At 54.2% G+C, this 15,427-nt stretch overlaps 1 protein-coding gene across 1 annotated transcript in view; it reads left to right on the top strand.

The window, feature by feature from the left end:
* CDH23 (cadherin related 23) overlaps window positions 1–15,427 on the top strand; it is a 452,031-nt gene that overhangs the window by 329,586 nt on the left and 107,018 nt on the right. The window contains exons 19-22 of the mRNA XM_059900605.1: window positions 3,840–3,912; window positions 5,810–5,926; window positions 9,613–9,725; window positions 11,130–11,237. Of these exons, the coding sequence (XP_059756588.1) occupies window positions 3,840–3,912; window positions 5,810–5,926; window positions 9,613–9,725; window positions 11,130–11,237 (411 nt within the window). The remainder of the gene's footprint in view (window positions 1–3,839; window positions 3,913–5,809; window positions 5,927–9,612; window positions 9,726–11,129; window positions 11,238–15,427) is intronic.

Here is a 15,427-nt window from a genome sequence, read left to right as displayed (position 1 = left end):
TCTCATCCTTTCAACCCAAGTCCAAGGCTCCAGGGCCAGCTCTGGGCAGGGGACCCCACTTGCTTATGGAATAGGACAGGGCAGTGATGGAAGAGTCAAGGGTGATTCCTGCGGGGAGCCCTGCAGCTTGGGCATGTGGGAGCAGCATTTCAGGGTAGGAGAGGACGGAAGGTCTCTGCAGAACCAGGTCCAGTAATGGAAAGTCACAGAGTCTGGGACCCTAGATCTGGCACTTCAGGCTCCAGGGAGTGGCCAGGAGGAGATCCACAGAAGCCCAAACGCATGCCTGCCTTTAACCTGCAACCTCCCACCTTGAAATGCCGAGGGTGATGGCAGAGAAGCAGAGTACGCTCCCTGCTAATCCTGGACGAGTCCTGGTATTCGTCCCCACATGGCCCCAACCCTGACCACAGCCCCCAAACCCCCCCTAATCCTGGCCACACTTATAACCCTGACCAACGCCCCACCCCCATCACTTTCAACCAGAATCCTGCTCTACTCAAGCAAGCAGTGAATTCCTCCTGTGTGCGCGGTGCAGTAGAAGGTCCTGGGGGGATATGAAGGTGACTATGAATCCTGCTCCCCCCGCAAAGGGACACTGTGAATAGAGGGTGGAGCACAGCTTGGGAGGCGTATGGCTTCAAAACCCAGCTCTGCCACCCTCTAGCCATGTGACCTGAGCCTTGTTCTCTTGTCCTCTCTGAGCCTCAGTTTCCTGATCTACAGAATGGGGACACTGATGGTACTGCCTCATGATACTGTAAAGATTAAATGAGATCCTGCAGGTGGTACCTGGCCCCGGTAAGGTGGGCCGTCAGTACAGCTGATAAGACAGATGTGCGTACCAGCAGCAGCATCCGTGCGCCAGGCTCTCTGGTGCAAGGGGAATTCCAGAGAACTCAGCTGGGCAGAGAAGGACCCTCTCTAGGCTTTAGGGAAATGGAAATGAAAGAGGATGAGAGTAGGGGAGGTTTGGGGAAATGAGTTGAGGTGTTCCACGCCACCCAGGGATGGGCAGGCAGAATTGACCAAATGGAAATTAAAACGCCTCTAGCTCCATAGTGTGTCAACTGCTTTCACGTTTCACAGTCTCTCTCAATCCCATTCAGCAAATGAGGCTCAGGGAGGGAACATAGGTGGTACAAGGTCACCAGTGCCTTCCTCACTTTCTGGCTAGTAAGTGGCATTTGAATTTACTTCCAATCCTAATAAGCTAGGATTTGAATCCTGACCTGTCTGACTCCTAGGTTCACGTTCTTTCCACCACAGCCCTAGGCTTGGAGGTTTGGATGCTTGGATATCCCAATCTTCATGTGACTGAGACCAGTGTGCCTCAAAGTTCACATGGATTCCCTGGGCATCTTCTTTAAATGCAAATTCTTATTTAGTGCATCTGGGGAAAGAGCTGAAGCTCTGCATTTCTAACATGCTCCCAGGAGACGTTGATGCTTCTGGTCAGGGGACCACACTTTGAGTAGCAAGGCCTTCAAAGTTCCGGCCTCATGGTATCTTGAAACCCAGGGACTGCCCCAAATCCCAGCCCAAGTCCCAACCTGTGGTCACTTAAGGAAGGGACCTGGGGAGGGCCTCTTTCTCTTTTTGCCTCAACCCCTCACATGTAGCCAGAGCAGGAAGTGGATGGCCCAGGGACAGAACTAACCTTTTATCCGCTGTGAATAAAAGAGTTACCAGCAGCCTCAGCCTCAGCCTCCCTCCCTGATACCGGGGAGCGGGGGCTCCATGTCCAGAGGCAGGTGGGAGCAGGAGTCCACCTCGCTCCCCTCTCAGCAAGCCAGCATGTGCCCTGGCCTGGAGCCACCTCAGCCCCACGGAAGGGGCGCCGTTTTCAGATTTCCTCGAAGCTGTCATGCGGGTCAGCAGGAACCCTGCACTTCCCTTCCAGGTCTGCCCTTGCCCGTGGCAGCAGGGCGGATCTGGCAACAAAGACAGGTGCCACCTTGACTGTGAGTGAACATCACCTCTTGAGCAGAGTTTTGGGATGGTGTAGTCACTTGTGTCTAAGGACCACACTTGAAAAGGTCACTGCCTCCGGGTTGGTTTTGCACGTGGGTGATTTTTAAGTAGCTGTCACTTGGCTGAGCTGCCTCCTCCCTCCACCAAACGGATCTTCTCTCAACTGAAAAAAAAAGAAAAGAAAAAGCCCCAGCAGAGATGAAGGAGGTGACGGCAGCACTTACTGCACAGGTTGGGGCGGGGGGGTGCAGATCGAGGCAACAGGGCTATGGAAGGAGGGTGTGGGCCAGCAGAGCCAGGTGATTCCTTCTCATCCACTGCTTGTTGGTTTTTAATAAAGAAGTCAAACTCAGTTTGTAGATTTCCCATTAGGGGACAATAAGCTTTTGTAGAGGGAGCCACTGAATTAGAACTAATAGTGAACGCAGCGCCAGGATCCAGGGAAATATCACCGCTAATAAGTTTCTGCCTCACGCTCTGTCACTGACATTCTCCGCGCCGCTCCGTGCAGCCAAGCAGAAGGCTTAAATGTATACGTGTATGAGGCACGCGTGCCCACACCGGGGATGCCCAGGCGCGCTGCCGGGGCATCAGACACGGGGTGGGGCCTCTCACTGCCAGTTCTCGGGGGCTGGAGGGAGGGGCAGGTCAGCGGGAACCAGTGTTTGGTCCAGAGCCAGGGGCCAGATTGGGGAAGAAGAGCTTTCCTCCACCCACAGTCCCGGCACGATGGGATTCTCTAAAGTCCCACGGGGTGGAGAGCCAGATACCGGGCCACCTCCTTCTCCTTTAAATTTTGTTTAAATTCATTTTACGGAAGTATAGTTGATTTACAAGGTTGTGTTCAGGCCGCCTCCTTCTTCATATGTGCTCAGCCAGGAGTGACTCGCTACGGGAGCTTTCCTCTCAGAGGGCCCCCAGCGCTTGGGGGAGGGAGGCCCTGGGAGCCTGCATGGCTGAGAACTGAGGCCTACAGACTCCCCCGGGGGCTGCGACCCAGTCTGACCTCTGAGCTCCGTGCTGGGCTTTTGGGGAAAGGGGAGGAGGTGCTGAGTCAGGTGGGCCAGCGAGGCTTCCTCCGGGAGAGGAGCAGGGAGGAACTCTTGCGGAGTGACTGCAAAAACAGTTGGCGAGGGTGAGGGAGTCTTAAAGGGTAGGAGAGTCTCCCGATTGTGGAGGAGCTGCAGGAGCAGGCGGAGGCTGCATCCCGGGCCCACCCTGCTGGCTCAGCCCGTGGGCCCAGCAGCATCCCCTGGCCACTGGTGAGGGCTGGGCCAGAGGAGGGACTGCTCTAGAGCCGCAGCTGGTGGTGGCGGGCCGGGTTTGCCCAGGCGGGTGGAGGACCTGCTGTTCTTGTGTGTGTGCAGAAGGGTCTAGAATTCAGGCTCTGGGAGCCACCTGCCCCTGCCTGCCACTGCATACTTCAGGATTCAGGTACTCCTTTCTCCCTTCGTTTCTAGAAGGCAGAATGTTGATACGAGGGTTCCTAGAACCTTCCACTGCCGCCTTGGCAGAGCTGGATGGGAAGGTCTGGGTGTGGGTGCGAGAACTGGAGGGAGCTCGGAGCTCAGCCGGGAGACCGGCAGGGAGAGCCAGGGGAGCTGGGGGTCCCGGGCAGTCCCAGCCGCTGCCTTCATTCTCCATCTCTCTGGCCATCACTGTCCCTTCCTGACCCCACATGTTTCCCCAAGGCCTATCCTGCCACCTTGAACTGTAGCCCAGCTAGGGGGCCACCTGGCCACCCTGTGACACCCCACCTGGCTCTGGTTATACATTGAAGCCAGAGCTCCTCGGTGCCAGCCTGCGATGCTGAGCAGCCCCGAATGCCTCCCTGGCTCCTGCAACGTGTCTCTCTTCTGTTCCAGGATGAGAATGACAACCCTCCCACCTTCAGCAAGCCTGCCTACTTCGTATCCGTGGTGGAGAACATCATGGCAGGTACGGCCTGGGCTGGGGAGGCACGAAGGCGGGAGGCCAGCAGGCATGGCGCCGACGGCATGAAAACCTGACCTTGCACACGAACGCCAGAGGCCCGTGCCTTCCCTGTGTTTCCCATGACAAGTGGAACCTCTGGAGATGTCCAGTTGTCTGCCAGCCCACAGTTCTTTACAGAGCACCTACTGTGTGCAGGTGCTCGGCTAGGCACTTGGTCCCTGCTCCCCTGCAGCTAGTTTTCCTGCAGGGAAGAGAATAATGACCAATGATTAATTCAGCAACCTTGGTTAAAGAAGAGTATGCAGATAGTTCTGAGTTTACGGGGCTGTGAGGCCGGTCCCAGGGCCCATAATGGCCGAAGGGGTCACCTTGGAGGATGGCATGTGTTCCTAGGTGAGGACGAGAATGGGAGGCTCCTCCCTGGGCTGTCTCAAGTGCCAGGGCCCAGCTTGCAGACCCAGGGCCACCAGCTCCACAGTCAGGTTCCAGGGGACCTGCTGTGTCCTCAGGGCAGGCCGGAAGCTTCACCCTTACACCCAGAGTGGACGTTCTGTGGGGGAAACTCTCATATCAGGAATTGCTGCAGCAGCTGGAGGAATCAGGGACGGTGGAATCAGAGGTAACCTTCCCTGGCATCACAGGGCCTTCTAAAGAGAACCTTCAGGTACCTTCCTGGTATCTGATGATTTGCTGGGCAGGTGCCAGACTGTGCCCAGCCCACCCTTCCCCATCCCAGTCTCAGGCATCCCCTGGGGAATATCACTCTGAAGCAGCCTCCTGCACTCCCCATCATCCCCAGAGACTCTGACAAGGAGAGGCCTTCATCATGGCACTTAATCCTCTTCCAAGTTGAGTATGCTGGGATAAAGGAGTGGGTCGGGGCAAAGGTACCTGTCCTGCTCAGGACAGGACTGAGAGTCAGATCAGAGGCCCCACAGCTACCTGGAGGGGCCCAGAATGACCTGATTGTCCACAGCCCCCTGCCTGGCCCCTCACGCCCCCTGGGACTATTGATTCATCAGCATAATAGTAACCATGGTCTGCAGTTCAGTGGGAGCTACCGTGGGCCAGGCCTGTGCCCCGCATGTTTTATCCTTTGGGATCCTCGCCAACAACCCCACAAGTTGGGCTTTATAGTTAGACCCACTCTACAGAGGACGAAGCTAAGGCTCAGACAAGTTAAGGCAATTGCCAGAGGTGCTACCAGACTCCAGCCTGGGTGTGGTGACCCTAGAAGGCCACACACTGACCCTCCTCGCCACCCTGCCAGAGCTGGCAGCTGGGTGGCAGGCGGGGGCTGAATGCCTTTGCAGGCACGGCTACAAGACAGACTGCCCTCAGAGTCTGGCCAGGCAGCTGGCAAGGCTGGTCCCCTGACCCAAGATTTCACAGAGATGGAAATGAAGGTGAGGGCCTTAACTGGACATTAAAGAGAAAATAAAAACCCTTATAAGTTCTCCTTGTGATCAAGATAAAATAAGACCAAAATTGAATACAATAAATGTAGAATAATTTAATACGGAGCTTCATTGCTTTTTGAGTCAAAGTCAAAGCTGGTCAATCTGAGCATATTTAATATGGTGACCAGGCAGGGAGGGATGGGGTGGGGCAGTGGTGCACTCTCTGAGGCCGGGCCAGGAATGAGTCGGGGACGGAGGGGGAGGACCGGATCCATCCCAGGCTCCACCCCCTCCCACGGAGCCTTGTCCCCACACAGCCCGGGAACCTGGGCCACAGGAACAGGCGGTTGAGCCCGCTCTCATCCCTGGGTCTCCCCAGCGGCAGGCTTCCTGCCTCCTGAGGGCTCCTTCCCCTTGGGCCTGTGCCCCTGTCCTGCCCCCAGAGCCTGGGGCTGTGAGCCCACGGTGAGCAGCACCCCACTCCTTTTGTCTCCCGGAAGGAGCCACGGTGCTCTTCCTGAACGCCACGGACCTGGACCGCTCCCGAGAGTACGGTCAGGAGTCCATCATCTACTCCTTGGAGGGCTCCTCCCGGTTTCGGATCAACGCCCGCTCAGGTGAGCCCCCTCCCTGTGGCCCTCGTCCTCTGCACCTCAGGCTGACGCTCCGTACTCAGCCTGGGGACCGGCCTCTGGGCCGGGGTCTCCTCCCTTTCACGGGAGGCCCATGTTTCTGAGCAAGTCAGCTTTGAGCACCTGGTTTTATCCCTGAAATACTCATTTGTGTGAGATGACTGATCTTACCCCCCCCTAAAAAAATCACAGCATGCATTCATTCACCAGAGAATGTCTTTCAGTGATGAAGAGCCCTGTTATGTTTAAAATGTGTTCCATTTTACAAATATCTGGCTAACCCACTGCTCTTCAGGGACACCTTTCTTCAAGCCTAAGTGTCTCCCCTCCTCAGCTGCAGACCTCATTCTTGAATCCTGGCTCCTCTTCCTAACGTGGTGTGTGCCTCAGTTCCCCACCTACAGAGGATGCACATATCAGGGCTGTTGTGTGAATTCAGTGAGTCATTATAGAGAACTCAGAGTAGTCCCTGGCAAGTAGTAAGTGCTGACGAAGTTAGGTTATTACCATTATTTTCTTTGGTCTTTTCACCCTGGGGCCCCCATCCCCAGCTCCCTGCTCAGCCCATGTAACTCTCCTTTCTTCCTCATTTCTCCATATGCCTCCCTCTAGCTTTCTCTCCTCCTTGAGGCAGGGAGGGAAGGGGCTCAGAAAAAAGAAATAAGAGAACCCAGCCTTCTAAAAGAAGCTGGGAAGGAATGAGAGGCCCCCGATATTCATTCATACCTTCATTCAGATATCAGTGGTGGCCTGCTCCCCTCCAGGTGCTATGCTGGGGAACAGGATGGAATAAGACATGGTCTCACCCTCACGGGGTTCCAAGTCAGCTTAGTGGGCATGCAAGGCTCCCCACTTCCAAGTACCCACTTGTGTATTAGGTAAGGGAACTTGTAGATGCCAAACAGGCAAACCCTGAAACCTCAGTGGCTTAACACGATAGAAATTCTAACTTACACGGCAGTCCAATGCTGTGTTCAGGGGACAGTCTTCCACGTGGTGATTCTGGGACCCAGGCCCCTTCCATGTTGTGGCTCCAAGGTCACTGCAGAAAGGAAAAGGGACTATGGGGTCTTGTGCAAGGAGATGTTTATGGGTCAGACCTGGAGGTAACATACATCACTTGTGCCCACATCCTGTTGGCCAGAGCCAAGCAATGGCCCCGCCTAGATGCAAGGAAGGCTTGGGGAACATCATGGTCCCTGGCCTGGCAGCCCCTCCCCAGCAATCATTCTGGCCTGGGAGGGGAGCAGGAATCTTTGACGAACACTGGCCATCCCTGCCACAGGTGATCGGTGGCCCAGCAGGGCATCGAGTCTTCCTGTTATTCATGCCTCCCTGCTCAAAGTCTGCCGTCAATCTCTCTTTCATCCCCCTTTCCTGGAAGCTTGGGGAACAGATGGCTGGTGCTGACGTGTACAAAGACTGAACACACCCAGGGCTATCCTGAGCCTCCCTTTCCACCTCTGACAAAACAGGTGCCGCCCTCCCTGCTCTCAGGAGCCTCCACCCTCAGCGAGCCAGTGTTTCTAGGGAGCTCAGAGGAATATCGTTAACGAATATTAACTGCGTGCTCAGCACTGTTCTGAGTGCTCTGACCAGCATCGCCGCGACTCCGAGGCAGGTTCTAGCCTCACAGCATCCCCATTTTCCATACAAGGAAACTGAAGCGTAGGAGAGGTTAAAGTCACTTGACTGAGGACTCGCAGAGCCTGAACTTCCAGCTCCAGAGCCCACACTTTCAACGCTCCATTCTATAAAGCCGTGTAGAGCCGCGTGCCACCCCCAGATACAATGGCGGGCACACTGACCTTTCAGCACCTACCCAGCCTTCCCAGTCAGGGACCCCATCTCCACCCCGGGGCCTTTAATAATGACATGGACATTTTCTTGCTGCCTTAACACGGCTCCTTCAGCTCCAAAGGTGTAAGCATTTTCCTCTGAGCAACTTGGTCAAATTAGCCAGGCCTGCTCCACAAAGGTAGCCTTAATTGGATCTAATTTCCCAGACAGGAGGAGCCATCTATCATGCCAACAAGTTCATGTTTAAAACTTTTTAGAGCTTAATTTCTTCCTCACGCTGCCAATTAACTGATACCACCCCAGCAAGGAGCGTGGCTCGGTGGGCAGACCTTTGCCAGGCTTTTGTTCCTGGCTTTAGCACCACCCCCAGCTCCCTTGTCAGCCCTGCACAGGCCAGAGACATGCCAGCATGGCAGGAAGGGAAATGTGAGAGTGAAAGAGTCCTAGGGACCACTGGCCCCGCTCCCTTATTTTATGGTAGAATAAATCAAGCACAAAGAATTTAAGTAACCTGCCCCAGGTCACACAGCTCAGGCAAGGGGCATAGCACACAGTCCCTGCCCTTGGAGAACCCTCACTGTCCTTTGGAAGGAAATGAGCATTTTCTGAGTGTTGGGAACTTCACCTAGAGTTATTTAATCCTTCCAAAGCTCTGATTTGAAAGCATACTGATCTCTCTTTTACAGATGAGAAAACTGAGGCTCAAAGAAATTAAGTGACTTTTCCAAGGCCAGGCATCTGGAAAGGGCCATAATCAGAATTCAGATCTGGGCTTCACTGTCCTCAAAGCATCGGCTCTTTCCCATGGCCCACGGGCGATGGTAGATGACCTGGCTACTGTACTGTACTGAAGCTGGCTTGTGCTGGCTCACAGCTGCTCGTGAGAGCCAACTGTATACATCTCTTCCCAACTCCAGGTTCAATGCCATCAAGTGGGCAGCTTAAAATGGGCCCTGGTGGGAATATTTATAACTATGGAAATCAGCAAATACCATTTTTTGTTCCTTTGGGCAGCCAGTTGTCAAACATTTACCGTCACACCACTGCCAGGTGACTTCCACATTTTAATTACACCAAAATACAAAGAAAAGCCCAAAACAGGCTGACAAAGATTATGGTCTATTTTAAATGTTTATATTTAATAGAATAACTTGTTTATACACTAAAAAAATTCAAGGCATTATAATTGTGTCACGTACAAGGTAACTAAGGAAATTATTTTATAACTGTTAAATCTCAGTGCACTATAGGTTGAGCTATCTAGAATGAGCCACAAGTTGGAACATGCGTGAAGCACTTGGTATGTTTCAGTCCTGTTGCTGTATTTCTGTGACCATGTGAATAAACAGTGCCAGGTGCTGCTCTAAGCTTTAGAACTAAATTAGGTGAATTAATCCCATAACAGCCCTATGAGGTAGGCCCTATTATTGTTCCTTTTTAACCAGATGAGGAAACTGAAGCACAGGGGATTTAAGTAATTAGTTCCAATTGATAAAGCCAGTGAGGTAATGTCAGCAGTCTAAGTGAGAGGTCGTTTGTGACTGAGCTTGAGGCCAAATGTCCCTCCTGCCCTGTTTTCTAGCCCCTAACTCCATAATCAACCTAGATTTTCCCACATCTGAAAATACCTCCTCCCCACGGGGTTATATTGCCCAGCTCTGGGATTCGGGTTCCCAAGGCATGGGTGCTATGCCCTCTCTCCTGTGAGCACCATCTCACCACCCCCCATGCACACCTGTACATTCACACATGTGCGGCCAGGTCACTGGATCTTGCAAGCGTCTCTCTTTTGCACACTTGCTCTTTCCCTCCTTCCCCAATCCCTCCCTGGCCCACCCAAACCCTCTCTCACGCACCCCTCTCTCCTGCAGGTGAAATTACCACCACCTCCCTGCTGGACCGTGAAACCAAGTCTGAGTACATCCTCATCGTACGGGCAGTGGACGGGGGCGTGGGCCACAACCAGAAAACCGGCATCGCCACTGTGAGTGCCTGGCCCTCCCCTGGCCCCAGCTCATCTTCAGCTTCCACCACTTAGGCCCCTGGGTGCTTGTGTCCTGAGGCAGTGTGAGGCCTTGTGGGAGTGGAGGGAGGGTAGCAGGTACCAATTCATTGTCAGCCAAGGTCAGCCCTGGGACCTCCACGGCTATGGGAAGAAAGACATTCCCAGGAATTCCTTGGCGGTCCAGTAGTTAGGACGCCGTGCTTCCGCTGCAGGGGGCACGGGTTTGATCCCTGGTGAGGAAAGATCCTGCAAGACACACAGCGCGGCCAAAAAAAAAAAAAAAAAAAAAAAAAAAGGCATTCCCACCTGGGACATGGGGGCATTCCGGAGGAGCAAATACTCTCTCTCCTGCCCCCAAAGACCAGCTGGGAAGAAGGCATGAGCCCCATAGTTCCCTCCCTGCCTTGGCACCTGCCAAGAAGCAAGAGCAGGTATTCCTGCCAGAAGAGTGGCTCAGAGCAGGAAGCAGGGCCCTGGAGGGTTCCTGGGGGCCTGTTACCACCCCACCCCTACATTTGCAGCCTAGGTTTGCAAGAAATGATGAGAAATGATGCCTAGGTTTCCCTGCCATGAGCAAGTAGGACCCAGGAAGGCCCAGAGCCCCATCCAAGGCCTTGGTGCCTCCGAGAGTAGGAAGCTAGAGGAAAGCCATTCGAGGATTCTGACTGAGCTCCTAGCTGCAGAAGAGGATGGGGGAGTGAGACACTCCCTCTGTGGGTGAGGAAGCAGGAAGAGCAGCTGACAGGTCACTCCAGCTACTCCCCTCCTTTTCCTCATTTGCTCTCCGTCTGGAGCCCTCTCCTGACCTCTTCTTTAGCCCTCATCCCACCCACAGCAGCTGCCCCCATCCTTACCCAGCCAGAGGAGCTGGGGCTGCTATCACTCGGCCAGGCACATGGCCGAAAAATCCCCAGTGCCCTATTCAGTCACAGGAAGCCCCTGCTAATAAGACTCAGAGCTCTATAAATAATTTACCTGGGTGGCAGGTGAGCAGGGAAATTGCTTGGCTGGTAGCTGAGACTGACGGGGGAAGCTCTAGGGATTCTATCAGGTTCCCCACCCCAAACCTCCCCCATGCTGTCGGTCACCTTCAGCCAAGACTAGGGGTGGACAGAACGAGTCCCAAGTCACAGGAACGATTTCAGGGGTCATCTCATCCATTCCTCTGCCTCCTAATGGGACAGCACCTAAACCCTCTGAAGGGTCTTGGCTCCCTCCTGTCCTTGAAAGCCCAGGCCCTGCCCCGAGGCCCCCAAAGTGGGTGGACCTGGTGGAGTTAATGCCAAGGTGCCCCATAGGCATCTGAGTGTGTCCCCCAGCGTGGGCATTGTCCTCGCACAGCTCAGCTAGGTGCGTCCCACAGCGCCCCTTGTGGCTTTGCAGGTGAACATCACCCTCCTGGACATCAACGACAACCACCCCAGCTGGAAGGACGCTCCCTACTACATCAACCTGGTGGAGATGACCCCTCCAGACTCTGACGTGACCACGGTAAGGGGTGGTGGGAGGCAGAGCTGCTAGGCGGCCCCTCGCGGGGTGTCTGCAATTCCCACGGGAGCCCTGTGGGCCTGCCAGTGTGGTGCTGATGGACTTAATGTTTCCCTCGGAGCCAGCTCTAGGAGCAGAGTTCCAGAAGCTCTCTTGCATGGTGAAAGGCAGTCAGAGGTTGGGGGAAAGCCCTCACACAGTCCTCAGTGACAGGGGACTCCAGGCTTTGTCAAAAGGAGCACAGGCAGCCCAAGGACACAGCCACAGTGCCAGAGGAGCTAGGGCTGGTTCAGCTCGTAGCCACCCTTACCCTGAGACCCTAGGACTCTGGCCACCCCCTCAGGAGAGCCCCCAACCTCCCATCCCCCCCTCAAATCGCACAAGCTTCAGCTCTGCCCTCAGCGCCTGCCTTCACCGCTTCCATCACTGCAGCCATCGGCCTGGGTCAGCTGGCCCAGGGCTGCCCCAGCAAGGGGTTCAGAGTTCAGGGACTTTCTGGCACAGGATGTTCCAGGTTTTCACAGGCTCCTGTGTGTGCTGCGTGCAGGGAATGTGACTCAGGGTGGGGGAGGGGAGACCCAGCCAAAAACCTCAGGGCGTCCAGAAGGGAGAGCAGAGCCCTGAGGAAGCTGAGCGAAGCCAGGCTTGAGCACCCCATCGATCTGCTCTGCTCTGGGATTCACATTTGTGAGGCTTTCTTTTCCCCCTCATACTTGTGCCCCATTTGGCCTCATTCAGGGGGGCTTCTCCCCAGATGTCCGGCCCCACAGACACCAGCCAGCCCTGTGATAGATGTGAACCTGACAGATTACGGCAACCCTGCTGGGACATGCCAGATGCTGTGCTGGGCACGTCTCATGAATTCTCTCATCCTTGTGATCCCACGTGGCAGATGGGTTCCTTGCTTCCACTGTGTGATGGAGAAAGTGGAGAGTTAGCATTTGAGGGGTTTGCCCAAGGTCGCAGAGCTAGTAAGATAGTAAGAGATAGTGTCAGGACTGAAACCCAGGTCCCACCTGGCCTTTATCCCTCTGTTGGCTCAGCGGTGCTCTGACAGGTGGCCCAGGTCCCGAAAAACTGGAGAACTCAGGTGGGATGAGAGAAGGGATGGTAACTTTCATATGCAGCTCTCCAGGAAGGCTGCCCCACACTGAGTGCAAGCAACCTCGGGGTGGTGATGCCTAGCCTCCCTGCCCCACGCCACATCAACCACAGCCAGTAGTGACAAGGTCCACCTGCTCTAGATGGGAGAGGATGTCAACCTGGAAGGAAGGGCAGAGAGAGAGAGAGAGAGAGAACTATCACATCTGTCCTGTCTTCCTTTGTACAAGTTCAAGATCCGAATGACTCTCAACTCATGGGCAGGCCCGCCTTGCAAGGATTCCTGTAGGGTGGGGTGGGGGGGCGGTAGGGATCTGGAATCTGTGTTTTCTCAAAGCCCCAGACTGGGGGAGTCCTTCCAGCTCAGAGCCAGATTTGGCAATCACTCCCCTAGGCCCTTTCCTCTGTGCTCTCTAGGGCTACAGATCCGATGGGCACTCTCTGCTGCCACCTCATGTACACTAGGGGTCTAGACTAGGACAACCCCAGCCAGAGACCCCAAGAGCTGGGGCAGAATATTCACCTCTGAACATCTGTCTGGTCAACTCTTACCTTTACTTTACGTGACTGAGAAATTCCTCCCAGAGGGAACTGAGGAGAGAATGCGGCTGCGTGGAACAGCAGCCAGGGGTGCCATTATTAAAGAGTCCACCTGCCAGGCAAAAAGTAGGTCGGCCCGGCTGGGACTGCACTTGGCCTTGGGCAGTTCCCAGATCAGGTCCCCAGTGGCCTTCTCCGGGTCTCCAGCCTTTCCTCACATCCTCTGAGCCATGAGCAGGTAAGGACAGTGGGCCAGAGGCCTGCTGCCCAGTGCCCCCTCACTCTCCAGGAAACCTCCACAAACCTTCAGTGAGCACCTACTATGGGCCAGACCCTGTGCTTGGCAGGAGTACAGGAAGCAGCAAGTTTCCTCTCTGCCTTCAGGGAGCTTCGTGTCACTCCTAGGCTCAAACCCACCACTGGTTCCCACCTTACCCTGTGTAAAAACCAGAGTCCTTACTGGACCTACCTGGCCCACAGGATCTGCCCCACCTTAACTCTGGGGAGATGGACATGTGAGCCCACCCCTCAGTATAGAGTGGACATGGCCGTTCCTCCCCCAGCTTGGGGCAGCCACAGGGATGGGGGACTTCAGCTTTTCAGTGACTCATGGTAGTGTTTGAGCCCTGAAAAAAAAAAAATGTTAATGACTCAGAATTTCAAAAAGAAAAGAGCAGAATCAGAATTAAAGCTTGTTATATTAAACATCTGCCAAATATGTTGTGACAACCTTAGAAATTACGCTATTTAATGTGTGTAAAAATTTCATTGCATTTGAGGACAAATTGTGGGTTTGATTTTCTGGAATTCCCAGTTATGTGTGATGATTGTCAGGATGCCAGAAATTAAGAAGCCCATACATTAATTGAGTTTGTCAGAGCAAACTAATTTCAAAAGGAATAGTCATAAAAATTCTTTCAGACTTTATAGCCATGAAATGTATGTATGCATATATACATGGGTACATTGTAATACCTTTGAGAGGGGCCCCCTGGGACCTTCTAAGGCCTCACAACAGCCCTGGGTGAGGTAGGGGTTGTGGCTGATGTGTGAGAAAAGTGGGCTTCAGGGAGGGAACAGCTAACCCAGAAGTGACATCAAGCGGGGGTGATATTTGAACAGAAACTGGCCTACCTGCTGACTCATCTCCCACCCCCCTTCACACACACACACACACACACACACACACACACACGCACACACACACACACACACACACACCCCTTTCAGTTTCCTGAACCTGCTGAACTCTTTCCCATCTTGGAGCCTCTGCACAAGCTCTTCCTGCCCCACCCCAGGGTGCTCTTCTTCCTCTACTCCCCACCCCTGCTCTTCCCGTGGCTGGCTCATTCTCCTCCATCTGTCCCAGCTCAAAATGCCACCTCTCTACACTCCGTTTCTTTCAGAGATGGCCACACAATCCGTGTTTATCTGTTTGTTAGGTTGCTTATTAAGAGGCAGTATAGCTCAGTGATTAAGTGGGTGCCTCTGGTACCAAAATGTCTGGGCTCTAATCCCAGCCATACTACTTACCAGCTGTGTGACCTTGGGCAAGTTACTTAACCTCTCTGTGCTTCCACCTTCTCAAGTAGAAAACGGGGATAAATTCTTTACTTGGTAGAGTTGTAGTCATACTTAATGAGCCAAAATACACAAAGTACACCGGCACATGGCGAGTGGTCAGCAAATGACAGCTCTTGTTGCCATCAGCTGCCCCCGCTGCTGGAATCACATCTGTCTTGTTCAGTGTTGAGCCCCGGTGCCTAGCACAGTGCCAGGCACATTGTAAGTGTTCAGTATTTGTGAGTGAGAGCTGTTGATGGACTTGTTCGCCTTTCATCCCCATCCTACCTGGCTCTCCACTCCACCAGGTGGGGTTGAGTCTTCCTTGTCAGAGGCAGACTAGGGTGTGTGACCAAGGACTCTCCCAAGGGCCCCTCTAGAGGGGGCCCTGGCCACTGCCCCTGGTGTCTGAAGTGCAGGGTGATTCCAGTGATTTTTTTCAGAGATGTGTGCAGACGAGCATGTGCCATATTCGTGTGCACCGGGAGCTGGCCAAGGAGGTGTCTGTGTGCACATGTGCACCACGGGTGTCCACTCGCACGGGCGTGAGCTTGCAGAGTGGCCGTTCTCTGTTTGCAAGTGATATTTTGGCCCAAATCTCCCTCCCCGCTCCTGCAGCCTCCTTCAAGGACCTGGCTGATGGGCATTGATTTAGAGCCTTTCAAAGCCCTCCAGCAAAATAAAGGAGAGGGGAGAGGAGAGAATTATTCCCCGTCAGGCCAGGAGAAAAATGACGAGCATGAAATGGGAAATAATGAGGGGAAAGTGGTGAGATTCTATACAATCGCCCAGCAGGGAGCTTGCAGGAGGGGTCCCAGCCCACCGCCTTCTGCTGTGCCCCCATCCCATGACCAGGGAGTGGGCCAAGGGGCCAAGAGTCAGTGCCCACCCCCAACCATGGTCACTTGGAAGCAAGCAGCTGCCCAAGGTACCCCCACCCCAGCACTCAGGGGTGGTGGAAGGTATCTCAGCGCATTCAGCAACAGGCT

The sequence above is a fragment of the Balaenoptera ricei genome, chromosome 16, assembly GCF_028023285.1.
Source record: "Balaenoptera ricei isolate mBalRic1 chromosome 16, mBalRic1.hap2, whole genome shotgun sequence".
Lineage (NCBI taxonomy): Eukaryota > Metazoa > Chordata > Mammalia > Artiodactyla > Balaenopteridae > Balaenoptera > Balaenoptera ricei.
Note: the sequence above shows the minus strand (reverse complement) of the source record. Positions and strands in the feature narration are given on the sequence as shown.